Source organism: Jaculus jaculus, chromosome 2 (assembly GCF_020740685.1).
Source record: "Jaculus jaculus isolate mJacJac1 chromosome 2, mJacJac1.mat.Y.cur, whole genome shotgun sequence".
Classification (NCBI taxonomy): Eukaryota; Metazoa; Chordata; class Mammalia; order Rodentia; family Dipodidae; genus Jaculus; species Jaculus jaculus.
In genome coordinates, this window is record NC_059103.1 from 93142108 (window position 1) to 93163028 (window position 20921).

At 40.5% G+C, this 20921-nt stretch overlaps 2 protein-coding genes across 5 annotated transcripts in view; one reads left to right on the plus strand and one right to left on the minus strand.

Moving 5' to 3' along the window:
* The window catches only part of Elovl6 (ELOVL fatty acid elongase 6), a 149511-nt gene that overhangs the window by 73986 nt on the left and 54604 nt on the right, over window positions 1-20921 (plus strand). The gene's annotated exons all lie outside the window — the stretch shown is intronic.
* LOC105944013 (ubiquitin-fold modifier 1-like) lies at window positions 2144-2386 on the minus strand. Its single transcript, XM_045142878.1, has one exon. The coding sequence runs from the start codon at window positions 2384-2386 to the stop codon at window positions 2144-2146; it is 243 nt and encodes an 80-aa protein (XP_044998813.1).

Genomic DNA, 20921 nt, shown 5'->3' on the forward strand with positions numbered 1-20921 from the left:
TCAGGGTAGCCTTAAACTCACAGCAGTCCTTCTACCTCTGTCTCCCGAGTACTGTGATTAAAGGCATGTGCAACCACACCTGGCAGAAAATGTATTTTCCTACGATATTCATTATGGACCAGTGATGCATTTAAATACAATGCATTAAAGCATTATGCACAAAGAGCTTACAGATCACATTTAATAACAAAACATCCAGTTGCTTAATACATGTTCTTATGATTACAATTTAATTTTCAAAACCAAACATGTAAGTATTAAGTATATCACTTTATAGCAAAGGACATTTAAGTGGATTGCCCAAAGAGCAGGCAGACTTGTGTGATAAGAGGAGAAAGAAGAAAATTATAATTAAGCCCAGAGCTTAAGACAGTGTTCAGATACTTCTGTTCAACTGGGGCCTAATTGTATAAAGAGCTGGATCACTGAGTATTAGATTTTTATTAAAATATAATTATCTGTATCAGCTGGTACCCCCCCCCCACTTTGATAATTTATGATCAACATCTAGTAATTTCCTAAACCACTAATGTAGCTTTCAGATGCTGTGTGTGTTAGATTTCCTTACAAATGAACTGAGGCCAGTGACACTCAAACATGTCAAGGTAAAAATTGGTCCTAGAGACTTTTTCCATGAATTTAGTAACTATTTATCCAGAGGTCACTATGGAAAATACACCTGCTTGAGCCCTGGCTCTGAGTCACTGAGCTTTTAATTCATCTTTCAAGACAGGCAGAGATATTTTCTCTGTAAAGACAAAGCCTTCTTTGGACTTTCATCAGGGGTATTTATGAAGTGTGCACATTCATACCTCCTCTCTTTGCCTGTCATTTGGTACTTAAGTCTCTGTCACGAATTTTGTCTTCCCTTTCAGTTTTCTACAATCTATTCTTTTAGTTTTGTCTAGCCCATGGGCTTTTCCTGCAGCTCAGTGCCAGAGCTGTTCCTTGTCACTGCTGTCCTGTCCTTTGCTTTCCTTGACCCAGTCTGGTCATCTGGGCTTTCCCAGCTTCCCTCCCCTGGCTTCTTATCCACAAAATGACTAGCAGCTACACTTTCTTAAAGGCTAGGTAGGTTTTCAGTGAGTTCTGCTCATAATCACTTCCAATCAGTACTTCTATGTTCAAAGAAACATTGTACACTTCAGATCTCCTCTGCAACAACATTCTTAGTGAGCATTATTAAAAAATATCATCAAAAATGGTTTCTTGGATTTCTGTCATATAAGTTGATATTAAAAGGATACATAACTCAACAAAAGATGTTTCTACTTTTGTCAATTCCATTATAAATACTGGATTTTGCAAGATCACAGTTAAAATATTTGGTATTGACATTAATTTATAGATATAATGGCTAGATCTAAAAATCACTTTTTGGCTTCATGGTGAGAAATTGAAATTTGTAGGATATATTAAGGTTGAAACTTAAAAAACCCTAAACAATAAAAAGGCAAGACAGATTTTCACTGAAATATCTGTTAACTTCATCAGACTATATAGTGATCAAACTACGAGTTTGCAAGTAAGATAACATCAAGTCTTCACAGGCAAGCGCTTAACTGCTAAGCCAATGCTTGCCTGTGAAGCCTAAGGACCCTGGTTCGAGGCTCAATTCCCCAGGACCCACGTTAGCCAGATGCATAAGGGGTCGCACGCATCTGGAGTTCATTTGCAGTGGCTGGAAGCCCTGGCGTGCCCATTCTCTGTCTGTCTCTATCTGCCTCTTTCTCTCTCTGTCACTCTCAAATAAATAAATAATTTTTTTTCAAAAAAGATAATATCAAGTCAGTTGTCATCCATGACCCGTAATCCTTTTAATATTTTAACTCAAAGACAAGCATGGTAAGTGAACTTTAACTTTACAAATGTCCTGGCTGAGGATTATTAGATAAACCAGATAATCCATTTGCCACAGTGAACTCTCAAGTGTTATGAGGTAGCAGTCATCAACTGTGGAGGTCCTGCCCTCCACTCATGAAGCTTCCCACTTCATATGAAAAGTATGAACAACAAGGGGCAGAAGAGCCGCCGTTCATTGTTTGATTCTTGGTGTTTTCATAGTATCTTAAATACCTGATTTCAATTTTACTGCAACAAATACATGCTGGTCAGTAACTGTGCTCCAAGTTGCACGTGTTAATTAATGACTTCCAATGCGATCTCTAGGAATAATCCATAGTTCTGAACCATGCTTTAGAAAAACATTGCCAGCAGTCTGAGGAGGATTTATTCCTATTCCATCACTGGTACTAATTGCACTTTTAAATTCTTCTGCTGCAAACATTAAGACTGCTGTGAAAGGTGTACTTTCAGGAACACTGACCACTTTGTAGGGCAGCCAGGGTTCCGACGTGAGTGTGATCTTAAAGGACACCTTTGACATGGTGGAGCCGCACCAACGCCCCACAGCCCTGGTCTCGAGCCCTGATAACTCCTTTTTAAAAGTAATAGAGCCAGGCGTGGTGGCGCACGCCTTTAATCCCAGCACTTGAGAGGCAGAGGTAGGAGGATCACTGTGAATTTGAGGCCACCTTGAGACTGGTCAGCCTGGGATAGTGTGGAACCTTACTTCGAAAAACCAAAAATAAAATTAAATGCATAAATAAATAGTAAAAACTAAAAGTGATAGGCACATTAAGATTACAACTCACACAAACACTAGTGAAAAATAAAAATTACCCACAAACCAACCACTTCTGCATTGTCTTAATAGAATGAATAAAGAAATTGAATTCCTATCTATCAATATACATCTTGGCCTTCATCCACAGAAGAAAGGCCCCTGAACTTCTGTGTGGATCTGAAGATATTTCTGTAACATGAAATGTTCTTTGTCTACTCAAGTTTCCTAAAATTGGGTTCAGGTTATAATATGTGGTGTTACTTCTCAGTTTACCCCCCAAAACCCTAGTGTAACTAGTGTAATATTTTTATTTGTGTGTGTGTGTGTGTGTGTTTCTTTTTTTTTTTAAATTTTATTAGCATTTTCCATGATTATAAAAAAAAATCCCATGGTAATTCCCTCCCCCCCCCCACTTTCCCCTTTGAAATTCCATTCTCCACCATATTACCTCCCCATCACAATCATTGTACTTACATATATACAATATCAACCTATAGTGTAATATTTTTTTTTTTCTTTTTTTTTTCAAGGTAGGGTCTCGCTCTAGCCCAGGCTGACCTGGAATTCACTATGTAGTCTCAGGGTGGCCTTGAACTCACGGCAATCCTCCTACCTCTGCCTCCCGAGTGCTGGGATTAAAGGCATGCGCCACCACGCCCAGCTTAGTGGAATATTTTTAAGTGGAAGTAGGTAGCTGCCGGAGCTTACTCCCCCCAAAAAAAGAACCACTTAATTTTTTTGTTAGATTAAAAGTCATGTTTTATTCATTTTCGAGTGTCTTTTTTTTTTTCAAAAATTTCCATTTCTGTAGTATCATTAGGCTTTCTTTCCTAACGTGCACAATTAAGATCAATGTACATTTAAAAGTCACTGGCATACTCCACTCCCTGCTGTCTCCTGAGAAAATAGATAACCTCCTTCCTTGTCCTTGTCAGGAGTCATTTCTCTTTCTTAGAACGTGGACCTAAAAACAGCTTGCCAGTGAAGCAGAGCTAATGTACTGGTAGAAAGTCCAACTCTTCCTTAATTGAGAAATAATTCTAGCACTTTCTCAGAGAGCCATTCTTTTCCTTTTAGTGTATTCAGGTTTGGGCTTTCAGGGGAAACTTCAGTGAAAGAACAGTGGACACATTCTTTACTAAGAAATAGTAAATAAAAATAAATCCATCTCTAGGGCTATAACATTTTTCACACGTTGGTTCAAAACTGTAATATAGCACTGTCAAAAAATTTTTATGGGCTGGAGAGATGGCTTAGCAGTTAAGCACTTGCCTAAGGACCCCGGTTCGAAGCTCAACTCCCCAGGACCCACGTTAGCCAGATGCACAAGGGGGCGCATGTGTCTGGAGTTCGTTCGCAGTGGCTGGAGGCCCTGGTGTGCCCATTCTCTCTGCCTCTTTCTCTCTATGCCTGTCGCTCTCAAATAAATAAATAAAAATGAACAAAAAAATTTTTTTTATTTATTTATGAAAGAGAATGAGATTGGGTGTGCCAGGGCCTCTTGCTGCTGAAAACCAACTACAGATGCATGTGCCATCTGAGCCATCTCCATAGTCCTATAGTACATGTTTTAAAAAGTTTGTTGTTCCTTTTTAGTCTTAGAACCTAAAGTACTTTTTGAGACAGGGTCTCACTATGTAGTCCACAATGGCCCAGGCTGCCTCACACTGGTGATCCTCCTACCTCACCCCCAAGAATTACATTCATAACTCTGCAAAAATGACCCGTTACTGAAAGATGTGGAATTCTTGCCCAAAGACAAATTTATAGATACAGGTTCAAATAATATATGAGAACGGTAGTCTTACTGTTGCTGTGACAAAGTACCTAAGGTAATTTAAAAAAGGAAGTTCTATTTTGCCTTGTGGTTTCAGTCCGTAGTCCCTTGGCTGCATTGGTTCTGGGCCTGTGGTGAGGCCACGGGAGTTCATAGGCAAAGGGCGGATGTTAACAACTAATTAACTAAGATCATGAGCTGTTGTCGGCTTAAAGGTAAAGGTGCATTCAGGTCAAGTAGCTAGTGTGTATTTGTCCAGGGTCAGTCAGGTGTAGGGAATTGAGGGTAAGGTTCTTGGCCAGTGGCTAGGTTGGTCCAGCTGGTGACCGTGCCATATCTCTGTATCCGCCCACTTGCCCATCCCTTTGCACTGCTACTGCGAGGAGTGCAGCAAGACCAGTTTCAGGCGTCTGTGAGACCAGACCCCTTGTCACCTACAGAGCAGGACGGTGGCCTGACAACGTACTGCAGGCACCATGATCTCTGCCCACGGCCACAGCCGCTCTGACCTCACTAGTACTCACTGACTCACCCACTCACTCCGAAATAGATCTTGCCCTAAACCCTTCTGAGTGGTTCTGAGAAGAATGAGCCACAGTTGATGGCTGTGGGCCTTTAACCTTGAGTACAAATCAGCAAAATGGAAAGATGTGATCCTTTCTTTACTGCTACTTAATAATTAACATGTATAAAAGGGGCATTTTTCCCCTTTCCACAATAAATACTTAAGTGGGGGGGGGAGCTATCTACCCATAACTTTTTATTTTTGTTTTTATTTTTATTTATTTATTTGAGAGCGACAGACAGAGAGAATGGGCATGCCAGGGCCTCCAGCCACTGCAAACGAACTCCAGACACGTGCACCCCCTTGTGTATCTGGCTAACATGGGTCCTGGGGAATCGAGCCTTGAACTGGGGTCCTTAGGCTTCACAGGCAAGTGCTTAACCACTAAGCCATCTCTCCAGTCCTACCCATAACATTTTAAAAAAGTTTTTCTCTTAGAAGCATCTTACTTAGAGGGACATGTTTATACCCTCTTTTGTTGTTTCTGGTCATCAGAATATTGTGTTCATGTGGACCAGTACTTTCAACTTAGTTCAAGAGCAATTTATATATGTTGTCTCAATCTTACGGCCTGCCTTCTGAATTTGGAATTTTTAGGTTATTCAGGGGTGGGAAGATGGCTCAGTGCGTAAGTGCTTGGTGTCCAAGTGTGACCTGAGAGCTAAAGCGAGTATCTGTGATCCCAGCCCTCTTATGGCAAGACTGAAATCAGACACAGAATTCCCAAAAATTCACAGACCAGCCCAATGGGCATACGCAGCAATGAGCAAGAGATCCTGCCTCAAACAAGATAGAAGGCATGGACAGGTTTCCTCTGACCTCCACACATGGTACCAGAAAACACACACACACACCAAATGTTTTTAAAAACATATTTAAGCCCGGCATGGTAGCGCACGCCTTTAACCCCAGCACTTAGGAGGCAGAGGTAGGAGAATCGCTGTGACTTCAAGGCCACCCTGAGACTATATAGTGAATTCCAGATCAGCCTGGGCCAAAGTGAGATCCTACCTCAAAAAAAAAAAAAAGAAAAAAAAGCATACTTAGGTTATTATGCCTAATTGCATCTCTTCATCTTCAGCTTTGAGTAGTAAAGGAGAGAATCCAGGTAGTGGGATGCATGTGATGTTACTGCAACACAAATCTCACTTTAAACCTGTCCTCTGTTTTTGGCTCACTTTTAGCACACACAGTGTACTTATGTTGAGAAAGTAGTATGTAGTCCCCGGGCCATCCAGAAATAGGGAAATTAGCATTTCCACAGCCTTCTGAGTGGTGCCTGATGGAGTTGCTGTCGCCAAAGAGCCTGCCAGGGACAGACAGCACACTCTGCTTTCCAGAGAGGTTAGAAATAGTGTCAACAAAATGGAATTCAGATTAACTTGTAGAGTACTTTTAGCTCCTAAAGGGAGAAAGCCTAAAATAAAATCATTTTTACTACTTAGATTTAGAATCCATTGAGTTTGAAGCACAGATTCATAGCCAGCTTAGGCACCAGTTATTTTCTCTAGCATCCCACTAATAAATTTCTTTTTTCCTTAAGTTATATCCAAAACAAGATTTTTAAAATAGCAAATGTGAGAAAAAAAAAAAAAACACCTTTAATCCCAGCACTCAGGAGGCAGAGGTAGGAGGATCACTGTGAATTTGAGGCCAGCCTGAGACTACATAGTAAATTCCAGGTCAGCCTGGGCAAGAGTAAGAATCCTACCTCAGAAAACGAAAATAAAATACAATATCCATTGTGTCTTTCATTCACATAATAGTGAGCCACTTACCACTACCCTTATGGTATGAGGACCTGGAAATAAATCATTGAGTCAAATAGATAGGTGCTTGATGATTCTGAAGGAAAGACAAGCATATTAACTTCATATGAAATACAAAAAGAGAGCTGCTAGAGTATGTGTGTAACAACAGACAAATGGAAAGTATACTGGAGAGGAATTAGGTACTATCAGCTACCAGGGAGTATCTCCACAGAGATTGCAGAATGGTAAGGCTACACAGGAAGGGCATTCGAGGTCTCAAGAGCGGCACATGTGAGCTGAAGAAGATACAGGGAAGCTTGATGTCTTTGGGACTGACAGTTTGCCTACAGCACAGAATGTCCCAGGCAAAGTCAGGACATGATCCAGAGAAGTTGACAAAAGTAAAATCATGAACCATGTAACATCTTAGAGGCAATATCAAACCTGTTAAAAATCTCATAGTCAGCCAGGCGTGGTGGCACAAGCCTTTAATCCCAGCACTCGGGAGGCAGAGGTAGGAGGATTGCCGCAAGTTCGAGGCCATCCTGAGACTACATAGTGAATTCCAGGTCAGCCTGGGCTGTAGTGAGACCCTACCTTGAAAAATCAAAAAATATATATATTTTTAAAAAAGGATAGTTTATAAAAGGATAGTTGGGGAGCTGGAGAGATGGCTTAGCTGTTAGGCGCTTGCCTGTATAGCCTAAGGACCCTGATTCAAGGCTCGATTCCCCAGGACCCACATAAGCCAGAAGCACAAGGTGGCGCATCCAATCTGGAGTTTGTTTGTAGCGGGTGAAGGCCCTGGTATGCCTATTCTCTGTCTGTCTGCCTCTTTCTTTCTCTGTCTGTCTGTCACTCTCAAGTAAGTAAATAAAAATACACATACACACAAGGATACTTGGCTAATACTTGAGATTAAATCCCTGTCTATGTCGCTTGTGCACATTTCCCAACATGTAGTCCTTAACAACTTTTCTATATCAGATTTCTATATCAGATTTTAGGCTATATAGAACACAGTCAGTTTAGATTTGAAAAGACACAAAGACAGACAACCATGCAACATGCAAACATCATGCTACCACCTGGCATGATGTGATCAAAGGACTGTGGCTGCCAGTGTGCTGACCAGGGCAAACTTCAGGTGGAAAAGAGTAGCTGCCTTCAAGCATGCAGTAGTTTAGGGAGGGGAAGACTTTAACCTCTTAAAGCTGGTGTATTAGGGTTTAGATTTTTTTTTAATTTATTAATTTGTGTGTGTGTGTGTGTGTGTGTGCACGCATGTGCATGCCCCAAGGTTTCTTGTCACAGGAAACAGATGTCCATCTGGCTTTACACGGGTGGCTGGGGAATCGAACTCAGGCCAGTAGGCTTTCAAACTGAGTGCCTTTTACCATTGTGCTTTCTCCCCAGCCTTCAGACTTTTCTTATTATTTTTCTTTCCTTATAAAAATTCAGTGGCCTTATGACTATTGCTTGAAGAAGGATTTTTTTTTTTTAAGAGAGTGGGCTCGAAGTGTATTTTACAATTTTACAGTAGAAATTGTGATGAGATATGACAGGACATTTGAAAACTGATCGAAAGGACCACTGGAGAAGTAGTATATAATGCTACATAAGACTACAATGTAGTGACTGATCTCAAGTCATACTGTGCTTATGATGGTCTCTTAAAAACTATGGATTCTGGGGCTGGAGAGATGCCTTAGCAGTTAGGGCGCTTGCCTGTGAAGCCTAAGGACCCAGGTCTGATTCCCCAGGAACATGTAAGCCTAATGCACCCATTCTCTCTCTCTCTATCTGCCTCTCTCTCTCTCTCTCTCTCTTTTTATTTTTCTCTCTCTCTTTCTAAGAAATAAACACAATATCAAATTAAAAAAAAAACAACTATAGTTTCTCCAGGCCTGCTGGCACATGCCTTTAATCCTAACACTTGGGAGGCAGAGTAGGAGGATTGTCATGAGTTCAAGGCCACCCTGAGATTACATGGTGAATTCCAGGTCAGTCTGGACTAGAGCAAGACCCTACCTTGAAAAAACAAAAAAAAAAAAGAAAAAGACCAGGGATTCTGTAAAAAGTTACTTAATCTTACTCTTTTTCTCTCTATATTTCTCTTTCTTTCTTCTTTTTTCAAAATAGAAATAGTAATGGGTTTTTTAAAATATAAATGTGATACTATATATACATCAAGTGATAGAAATATTTAAACACTTCTGTGAATATAGTAATTGCTCAGTTAAAAGCCTTATGACTTCAGCTGAGCATGGAGTTAAATCCATGTAATCATACCAGCAATTAGTAGGTAATGGCAAGACTATTGAGTTCTAAGACAACCTGGATGATGAAGTGAGTCTTAAAAGTCCAAGGGCTGGGGTGTAGCCCACTAATAGAGTGTCTGCCTAGCATGTGCAAACCTCTGGGTTCCATGCATTCCCAGCAGGAGAATGGAAGGAAAAGTTGCTGGGAGTGGTAATGCACACTTTTAATCCCAGCACTCAGGAGGCAGAGGTAGGAGTTCCAAGCCAACCTGAGGCTACATAGTGAATTCCAGGTCAGCCTGGGCTAAAGTAAAACCCTACCTCAAAAAACCAAAGGGAAAAATAAAGAAAAAAAAGAAAGTTGCAGGACTGGAGAGATGGCTTAGCGGTTAATGCACATGCCTGCAAAGCCTAAGGACCCAGGTTCAATTCTCCAGGTCCCACATAAGCCAGATGCACACTGTGGCGCACACATCTGGAGTTCATTTGCAGTGGCCAGAGGTCCTGGTGTGCCCATTTTCTCTCTCTCTCTCCTTCCCTCTCTGTCTATAATAAATAAATCTTTAAAAAAAGTTATAGCCTTGACCATATTTAAGCATTCTATTGTAGTGGTCTGGAGATGGAGCACAGTTTTTATATGTTCTAAGTTGGGGTGTCATCTCTATGTCTAAGCAGGAAGCTTCCATATGATAACCTGTGTATATTCCGTACATACTTTTAGCTGTTAGAAGTGCTGAGGCATCTATAATTCCTCACATTGTTTAAATAATGCTTTAGACTCAAGGAATTAAATAGTTTCTCTTATTTCAGGAAACTTTTCTCAGTAAGCAAAGCCAAGTAAAAAATATGTTAATACTATTTTTTTGATTTTTTAAAATTTTTTTAGACAGGTTTCACTATGTGGGCCAGGCTGGTCCAGCACCTCAGCACCTAGCATGTACCACAGGTGTGTACCCCCAGACCTGACTACTCTCTGAGGCTTGCAGTTAGTGACTCCGCCTTGACAAAGAAATAAAGTGGTAAGGAGACAGGCTCAGAAAAAGGCCAAGATAACAACCACTATTTTGATGCAGGGCATGCATACCAGCATAAGTGATCTGTAGTACACATCCTCCTAATGCCTGTTCCTCAAAGAATGCTTTTGGGAATGTGAGGCATACTAACCTTCCATTTTTTAAAAATATTTTATTTATTTTTTTATGGGAGAGGGGCAGATACAGAGAGAGAGAGAATGAAAGTATGTGCACTAGGGCCTCTAGCCACTGCAAATTAACTCCAGATGCATAAACATTGTACATTTGGCTTACATGGGCACTGGAGAATTGAACCTGGGTCCTTTGGTTTTGCAGGCAAGCGCCTTAACTACTAAGCCATCTCTCCAGCCCAAATCTTCCAATTTTTAAAGGTGCCATGGGCCCTGTGATTTTGAAATTATCTTTTCTTTAAACCCGTACTTGAAAAATTCCAGTCATACCTTAATCATATCCCAGGAATAACCTGACAAGCAAATGGACGACAGATGATTCAGCTGTCTTGCAACCTAATCATGAACAGAGGTTCTTACAAGTAAGACAGTCCCCCCTTTTTTTTTTTTCACTTTTGGGAACTATACTCTTAATATGCTTGTTTTCTGAATCATTTTGAAATTTTCCTATTAAAAATTTTCCCCCAGCAAGGTTTTGTATTATTTTTACTGGCTTTGAGCCTATAAATAGAGGAAGAAAGGAAAGCCAAAACCTTTGTAGAACCTGGTGTAAGTTATAGATATTAAAAGTCTGCAGAACCACGAAGGTCAATGGCTTCTAAACCATCTGGGACACCGTCTGGCAAGTCTTGCTCTGGTTTCTTTCTCTAAAGATCCTGATGATAGGCACAGGGACAGCAGCTTCCTGGGGAACTCGTTTAGCCTTGTGTATCACCATCGGAGGAGAATCAGGGCATCCAACATGGCAGGGATGTAGGGGAGCAAAAGCGTACTAGTGGCTCATGAAAATGACCAATAATTCTTTCTGAGACTTAGAAGACAGTGAGATAGAACTTGTTTGTTACAACTGGTCCATGCAGTCACGTGACAGTATCTATCGTCTTTATTCCAGTACTTAACAAAATTTGAGCTGATCCCTCTCTTCAAAAAGTTTATGTCATAAAAGTTTGTGTCACAGAAACCTTCTGTGTTATCAGATTGTCTTACTTTGAATACGAGATCACTCCCTTGCTGACTAAATAGAAACAGGGACTCACTGGTGGGAACGGAACATTGCTCCATCCTGGGCTAAGACTGGCTTTCATGCAATTACCTTGTTTTGCAGAACTAGCTAATGAGGAGCTGACTAGAGTAACTGGAATTCTACTGCAAGAACTTGAGCTGTGTGTGTGGGTTGGGTGAGGGGATGGAGCCTGCTTGTGTTCCATTCAGGTTGTCTCCTTCCTCTCTTTTCTGGAGATAGGAAATGCAGCGTTCTGTGAGCTTCTTGGCAAGAGAAGCACTGTGGCCGTCCTAGGGCTGGTAAGATGAAATCTGCAGCCTTCTGACTGCGGGACCCCGGTTCCATGGCAGGCAGAATAAACAGTGTCTATAACAGTGGAAGGGAGGAACTATGTGGCCCAACTTGATTGTTCTGTCTTGTTTTCAATCTGATATTTTATTTATTTAGTTGAGAGACAGAGACAGGGAGGCAGAGAGAGAGAGAGAAGAGATAGTGGGCGTGCCAGGGCCTCTAGCCACTGCAAGCGAACTCCAGACACACGCACCACCTTGTGCATCTGGCTAACGTGGGTCCTAGGGAATCAGACTTGGGTCCTTAGGCTTCACGTGCAAGTGCCTCAACTGCTAAGCCATCTCTCCAGCCCCTTGTTTTCAATTTTAAATTGTGCTGCTGCTTCGAAATACTCTGCTTAGAATTGGCTCAATGTGTTCAGCTTGAGCCTCTGAGCACATAGCTGATACCACCCCAAGTAAACATGTTTCTTTAAGTTGGGAAAGGGAAGGAAACAGATGGTGTAGAGACCCCAGGAGCAAGTAGTCATGGTGATGGTTTGACATTTGCCTCACAAGACTTCCTTCAGACTTGTGAACTCCACAACCATAAGATAATAAATTCTCACCATCATAAACTACTAATTTTGTTGGAAGCTAATACAATCTAATTTTGTCACTGAATAAACATTCAAGGTTCTCTTGGCTTTTTCTTAATTTTTATTTTTATTATTTTTTCAATGTAAGTTGTCACTGTATCCCAGACTGCCTGCAACTCACTCTGTAGTCCCTGGCTGGCCTTGAACTCACAGCAATTCTCCTACCTCTGCCTCCCAAGTGCTGGAATCAAAGGTGTGCACCACCATACCCGGCTCTGTTTTGTTTTTACTGAAAAATAAAAGGTCTTTTTCTGAAAGAATGAATGCTCCTATTGAAATTATTTGGTGCCTTCTAAAAACCTTTTTAGTGTTAGCTTATATTAATTGCATGTAATAATGGGGTTCATTGTGACATTGAGCATTCAGATTTCAAAGAGCTATGTGAATATATCTGAATCAAAATTTTGTCATTCTTTTCAAGAGAAAAATGAAATCCATAATCCTTGGGGTAACTTGAGTGATAATCTCATGGGTCAAAACAATGTTTGAGTCATTTTTCTTTTTAACTGATGATGTATTTTTCTTGTCACTGCCAGCTTTTACTCAAGCTCAATCTCTTATGTAAATTTAATTTTGCTGACAAACCAGTCTGAGCTCTAACATGAGATAATCTTTATCACCACGGAGCTATTTTGTCTCTGGACCAGATAACATTTGGGTGTTTGTTTTTTTTTTAATGGTTTCCCCAGTTTTCAAGGAAAAAGTGAAGAGTATATATTTACTTATCCAATAATTACCATGAAAACAGGTTATTCTTTTTTCTTGATTTTTATTTCCTGTTTTTTTTTTTTATGGTTGCCTGTAAGGCCATGAGTATAAAGGAAAACTATATAAATAGAAAGGTGTTAACTACAACAGAGATGGATCATCTTTCAAATTAAACATCCAGCCCTTGAGTATGGAAAAAGCGCCCAGACTTGGATGTGTTTTTGCTTGCTTATATAGTTGCCTGTGCTGCTGTTATTTTTCTCGGTTTTGATTTAAATCTAGGAAAATTCTGCCTGAGTTGGACTTAATCTTGTAAACCTAAAATCCGGTTTCCATTGCATTGCACATAACTTTATCCTTTAAATAGCATTTTTCACTTTTAGTTTTAGTCTTCGGCTCAGACAAATCTGCTTTCTGAATATCAATAAAACATTGGAGGCTTCCTCGGCATGAAGATGAGAGGAAGCAGATGTGTATATCTGAATTGGAAATGCTACCTGTGTGGATGGAAGTTTGTTGACGATCTATAGGGGAACGGTGAATGGCATCTGACTTGGGGTGCTTTTGAAGAAGCCTAGCCTTGCCACATGGCCATGAACTAAGGAGAGCCACATTCTTTAGAGCAGTATTATTTCTGTATGCAGGAGAAACTGGGTGACATCAGCCAGCATATTTTTTTAAATAAGAAACACTCATATTGAGAAGAGTTTTTGGGTTTTTTGGGGGTTTTGGTTTTTACTTATTTTATTTATGAGAGGGGAGAGAAAGAGACAGTTGGCTCACCAGGGCCTCTAGCCACTGCAATCAAGTTCCAGATGTGTGCACCATCTTATGCGCATGTGTAACCTTGTGCACATGCATCACCTTGTGTGTCTGGCTTATGTGGGTTCTGGGGAGCTGAACCTGCGTCCTTAGGCTTTACAGGCAAACACCTTAACTTCTAAGCCATGCCTCCAGCCCAGAGAAGAGATTCTAAAGAGAAGCTCTCTTACATTTCATTCCTGAAGTAGCAAATTTATTTTTCTGCCATGAGCAGGACTTGGGAGTAGATAACTTCAGGCCCCAAAATATCTTAAGTTCTAGAACACAACTCACTAGTGACTTGTACAATTAGCCCGTAGGAAAGCCTCTCAACTGCTGCCATTTCAAAAGGAATTCAAAATTACAATGAACTTTGTGTGCTATCATCCCTGTTATTGCATTTTAAAATCCTAGCAAGTGAGCATTGCCTCCTTAGCAGTTCAGCTGATAGCTTCTGCTTCTCAGAACGAAGGACATTTCTTTAGGAAATAAGCGTAATGGAATTGAGTGGCTGAGCGAACTACCTTCCAGATTCTATCACCACATGCTGCCTCTGTTACTCAGAGCTGACTGCTTTGAATGCATATTAGAGTTTCATGTTGTACCCTGACTACTACCCACACGGGTGTCTTATGTAAGAGATTAGTTATCTGGAAATTCTAACCTGGAACAAAGAAAAGCCCAGAAGTAAAATGAGACTATTGAGAAATAGTCACATAAGATAGAAATAGTTAATCATTTTTCTCAATGCAGAGTTCATTGTTAGCTTACATTCATACAGGAGTTTTGCCTAATTAAAATTGCGTGTATTTTTTTTTGCCAGATTTTGATTGGGAGGAGCTCCTTCAATTCACACCCACCCCCTCAGGAGCTCCCACCACAGATGCGAGGGTCAGCATTCTGGGGAGCAGGACGGACTGCATTGATCTGGAGTCCTACTACCCGCTAGAATAGAAACAATGAAGACTCGTTTCTCTGTGGACATGTCTTCTTTCATTGTGCCTACCCCCTTCCCTGTGCAGAGACCTGGAGTTTTCTCTGTAACTTCAACTAGCACGTGGGGAGACACATGCTTCCTCTATCACCTAACAGGCATATGTCATATCATGGTAGATAACTTCTTATCTATTCAGGAAGAAAGCTGAGCCACACCTTTCAGTATTATATTATTGGGAGTAGTTATACCTCACTGGCATGTACCTCTAAAATGTACTGAAACCGTGGTGGAAATACAGCCCTGATTGCTGCACTAGCCTCACCTCCAACAGACTTTCTCCACACTCAGCCCAGATTATCTGGTGTGATACCCGCACTTCACTGAGTACTGAGGTTTTGCTTCTGTCCCTCTACCCAAAGGCTTCAGAGTCCCCACCATCCCGCCTTTGCACAGAGTATTTTATCATGACAATATCGCGTCTTTCCTCAGCATTTTGACAAAACATTGTATATAGCACAATATGTTATTGACTATAACTATGTATTATAATTTAAAGTTCTCTAATTAGTATCATAGAAACATAATTGAGTCTTAGATAGGAATTCTTTTTCAATTGAATGGCACACTGCAAATGAATGTGTTAGGATTTCATGCATTTAAAGTGAATATATTTGAGTGTCAACACTCAAATATATTTCACTGGCTGCTGAAAAACAATATCCAAAGAAACAAAGGTAATTTATCAAGAGCCTGCCAATTTAGGTATTACAGATGTAGGGTTTTTGATGGGGATTTTGTTTTGTTACATTTGGAAGCCTTCCCCACCCCCCATTCCTATTTTTTCTTACAACAAAAAAGCAAAATTCACTAGTATGTTTTGAAAGATGACAGTAAAACAAGATTTGCTCACAGATGTTGACAAGCCATTTCCTAACACTTGGTTTGTTTATCAGAGGAGCATATTGCAGTGAAAGAGATAAGTGGCCATGCCATTCAATCAATTTTACTAAATATAACTATACTTCAGTGGCCTAGTTCAAGGATAGAAAAGCTGAAATATGAAATAACGGTTGTCTCACCTTTAAAAAAAATACATAAAGAAGACCTGTGATGTCCAAATTAGCATCTGAGGGGGAGTAAATGAGAAGAAGGTGTTTGCAACCCCAAATAGCCCAGAAATCACACATCATGTGAACTCCTAGGTCAAGCAGCAGAGTAGAATAACACCCTTTCTCTTTCTCTTTTTTCTTTTTCTTTTTTTGGTTTCTTGAGGTAGGGTCTCACTCAAGCCCAACCTGACCTGGAATTCACTATGGAGTCTCAGGGAGGCCTTAAACTCATGGCAATCCTCCTACCTCTGCCTCCTAAGGGCTGGAATTAAAGGTGAGCACCACCACGCCCGGCTTCTCTTTCTCTTTTTAAATTATTTATTTGCAAGGAGAGAGAGAGAGAGAGAATGAATAAGTGTACCAGGGCCTCTAGCTGCTGCAAACAAACTCCAGATGTGTGTGTCACTTTGTACATATGGCTTTACGTGGGTACTGGTGAATTGAACCCAGGTCCTTGGGCTTTGCAGGCAAGTGCCTTAACCACTAAGCCATCTCCCTCTCTATAGTCTGACTTGACTTTCAGCTTTAAAGCCACTAAATCATGGGTATGTTTCCATTATTTATTACTCACAAAATTACTTGTCAGAATTTCTAGGCATATTCAGAATTCGTGTATAAAAACTTAATAAAATCTACTTTGAGGATCTTATTTCTTTTAATGTAGGAAAATACCTGTTGAAGTCTCAGGAAAAAAATCTCAAAAAATGATTCAACCCTAGGGTGAACTCTAAAGCACAACCCTAGGGTCTTTCTCAAGAAAACCTTTCTATTTACTTTTTCACTTTCTAAAATGTTTTTATTTAGTTAGTTTATTTATTTGAGAGAGAGAGACAAACACACAGATTTGAGTATAGGTGCACCAGGGCTTCTTGCTATTGCAAATAAACTCCAGACACATGTGCCACCCTGTGTATCCAGCTTTACCTGAGTCTTTGGGAATCAGATCACCTGGGTATTGGAGAATCAGACCAAGACCATTAGGTTTTGCAAGCAAGTGCCTATAACCACTGAACCATCTCTACAGCTCCAAGAAAACTTTCCATTCTTTTATTTATTTATTTATTTTTTAAGAGGGGAGAGGTGCCGAGGTAGTATCTTGCTCCAGCCCAGGCTGACCTGGAATTCACTATATAGTCTCAGGGTGGCCTCAGATTCATGGCAGTCCTGCTACCTCTGCCTCCCAAGGGCTGGAATTAAAAGTGTGTGCCACCATGCCTGGATAGGAAAACCTTTCCTTATACTCGTCAAATTAGATGCATCATAGACATCCATTGAATGTCATGTTGGCCACAGCTAACATCTCATTTCCTTTAGTCTTTGGAGCCCCAATTTCTGCCCTAATATCACAGAACCATGATTATCCCCCAACCTGAGTCAAAAACTGAACTAGAGAAAAATTGTGTTTCTATTTCACTTCCATCCACTCCTGTACCTTACACACAAACACACACACACACACACACAGTAGCCATGAAAGAGTGAGGAAGGAACTCGGGCCATCTTCCCAAGGTGCTCATTGGCAATTATCCTATGGTGAAATACCTCCCACATGGAAGCTTCTTCACTGGCAAATACATTTGCTTTATTTCGGAGGAGTGCAAGATAGCTGTCAAAGATCTAAATATGAATGCTAAGTAGACCCAACAACCTAAATGCTGGTTTTAGCAGCATCTTATGACTTCAAAAAAAAGCTTGCATGTAGACATGGCATTAGAAGTATTCTTGGTAGAGCAATAAATATATACCATACCAAGGACTTTTCAGGTACTCTGGTAAGAATAGAAACCTACCTCCTGGAATGTTTTGGAACAAGGTAGTATAATAGAAAAATACAGAGCACTAAGGATTAAGCCACCATTCTTTTTTTTTTTAACTTTTTTTAAAAAAAAAATTTAAAATTTTTATTAACATTTTCCATGATTATAAAAAAATATCCCATGGTAATTCCCTCCCTCCCCACCCCCACACTTTCCCCTTTGAAATTACATTCTCCATCATATTACCTCCCCATTACAATCATTAAGCCACCATTCTTATTAAGCATAGGCTGATTTCTACCATTCACCATTCTCATTAATGATGACAGAAATGCAAAGGAGAGTTAAGTCACAGGCACAACAAAGCCAAGTGTTTCATTTGAGGTCTTTTATTTGTTGGTTACCTAGTAATCAACTCTAGTAGCACCTGAAAGTACTTATTAAGTATCTGTGGGTGAGGGCTATGCTATGTGATATAAACTTACTAAACAAGTCAATGCCATCTAGAAATTACCAATTATCTGGTAATAAAACAGTGCAGTATCTCCGTTATTCCCACCTCTGGATGCCTGCCAGAATATGAAGTTACTGGGTTGCATCAGGGAACTTTCTGTCCCTATGAAGTATCTGTAGGAAGGAGGCCAGTGCGAGGCGTTGTTCATCTTGAGTATGATTGGACCTTTACCAGAGAGGTGCCAGAAAGGAGCAGCCATTTTAATCCACCTGAATTGCCTAGTTTCCTAAAGAATATTTTTTTCTTTGTTTAAAAATTTTTTTTAAGATTTTATTTTCATTTATTTATTTATTAGAGAGAGGTAGAGAAAGAGAGAGAACGGGTGTGCCAGGGCCTCCAGCCTCTGCAAACAAACTCCAGACACATGCGCCACCTTGTGCATCTGGCTTACGTGGGACCTGAAGAATCAAACCTGGGTCCTTAGGCTTTGCAGGCATGTACCTTAACCACTAAGCCATCTCTCCAGCCCTAAAGAATATTTTACCTTCTAAGCAAGGTGGAAAAAAATAATCTCACTTTTAAAACCATAAATGACTCCCACTGAAGTACAAAGAATTAAAATGTTTCTCTCATCAAAGAAATCTGAGGGTTTTCTCCATATTTACTTTTTTTATTAGCAGATATTATTTGTATTGGATAATGGGTTTCATTATGACATCTTCAAATATATATATATAATATACAGTCCTCATCTTCACCCATCCTTCTTTCTCCTCCTCCCTTCTTCTAGTCCCATTTCCCCAAATAGTCTCCCCTTTACCTTCCTGCCTCCTTCATCTTCCTTCTTTCCTCCTCCTCCTCCTCATCTTCCTCCTTCTCTGCTACTATTGCTTCCTTTTTCAAATCTAAATTCCACATATGAGAGAAAGGATGCTGATTGTGTCTTTCTGAGTTGGGCTGATTTTTTTTTTTATGGAGGAAGCTTACATCTGACTCTAACCCAGTAGGACATTTATATAGTGTGTATTGAGCTACTTACTTTTATAAGAGTGCTTTTACCAAATGTCATTCTTTTTTGGTTTTGTGAGCTAGGTTCTCACCCTATCGCAGGCTGACCTGGAAGTCTCAGGGTGGCCTTGAGCTCACAGCAATCCTCCTACCTCGGTCCCCTGAGTGTTGGGACTAAAGATGTGCACCACCACACATGGCGCAAATATCATTCCTGTGGTTGAATGCCTAGGACCGAGCTCTAGCCCATGTAGTGACTTTCTGCTCGCTCACCTGCTTAATTACAGCCATGGCAGTTGTGTGGTTCTAACTATTGTGCACGAATGACTTAAGTCATTGGCTTCCCTTTTCCCTCCACTGTAGAATGGTAGACTTGAGTTCTGCTATTTGCCTTTGCTGGCCCAGCTGTTGAATAGATGGTTTTCACGGAGTTCTTTCTCTTCTTTCTTTCTCTTTCTTGGAGACAGGGTCTCATAGGCCAGTTAGACCTCAGACTCCTAACCCTCCTCCCCGCTCCTCCAAGTGCTGGGATGACAGGTGTTTGCCACTATGCCAGACCTTATGGAACATTTTTCTAAAAGCTTAGAAAAGAGAGTTGGTCCCACAGGGAAGTTAGTGCATTGGGACAAATTCTAGAAGTGAGGAAATGAGGAAAGAAACCCAGAGGGAAGGTCTTTATTGTTGTCTTGGTTCTTGAGGCACATTTCTCCCTTGATGGCTAGAGTGATAGGACTGTTCAAAGACATCGCTTAACTTAGTTGGTGCATAGTTGCAAGTAATACCATGAATGCATCCATATGCCAGTTCTGAATTATACGGAGAGAGTAAGAAACAGTGGTTAAGTCACTGCAGCAAGGAATTGTTGTCAGTGTCTCAAAGAGGCGAAGAGGATTTGAATGAAAGCGTTCCAGGCTTGGGAGCCATGACCACGGAAGCACGGAGGCGTGTGACAAGGGAAGTCGGTCTTAGCATGGTAGAATTATACTTTGCTCAGTTATGCAGAGCTCATGGAATTCAGAAGAGCCAAAGGAACCTTTATTTGCTGAGGAGATCACATGTACAGGTCTCCTTTCTTCTGGAATTATACCCAAAAAGTAGGCAAATGCTGGGACCACTTAACTAAGCTTGTTTCTTTATCTAAAGATGAAAGTAATAGTTCAAGGTGAGGTGATTGTGAGGACTAGGTGATGAGGCTTTTGAGGAGAAAGCCAGCCTAGAAGATTCAGTAAGTCAGAACCCTGAGAACACAGTCACTTGCTGCCTATATAATTCAGGAAGACTGAATCATGCTATTCAATATCACCATCACCTGCATTAACTTAGGCTCATTTGTGTTAGTGATCCTTGCTTATATATGAATTGTATATGTTTATGTATATTTTGCTTTATATACATATAGAGATTGGGATTCTGACCCTAAGTAATTGAGTACATACCCTTACAGAGTTTGGAGCAAAAATAAAGATACACACACATATATATATAATATGTATGTACGTATGAGTATATCTATAATAGTACTTTCCTGAAATATTGAAAAGTTATATTTTCTAGAAAGTCATCTCACTTTCTACTTCTCTTTGGAGCATAAAAATAGTCTTCTTTCTAGAGGAAGGAAAAGTGCCATAGAAGTGTGTGAAAATCTCTTCAGTTGCTATCTGAGAACACGTGTTCTAGTGGAGAACACGTGTGCTTTCGATGGGCCTCACCGCTCCTGCTCATGAACGGCTGAGCACCTGAACTCACAGCTGAGCAATGCTTTCCCACTCACTCGGAAACTAGGCATGCTTGCAGAACAAATGTTCATTAAGACCTACTGTGTGCCAGTCTTGTGTGCCTCGAGAAGACTTTGCCATGATTGCGTAATTGCATTTGAAGTGACTTACTCTACGTTTATGGGTTGATTCCCAGAATTGTTGCTTTAGACATCGGAACTCACCAAGTAGGTCACTGTACTTATGTAAGTAGGAATGCTTCTTGAATAAATAATCACATGGCTTGTGAGTTGGCAATATGTGCCAGCTCTTCGGGA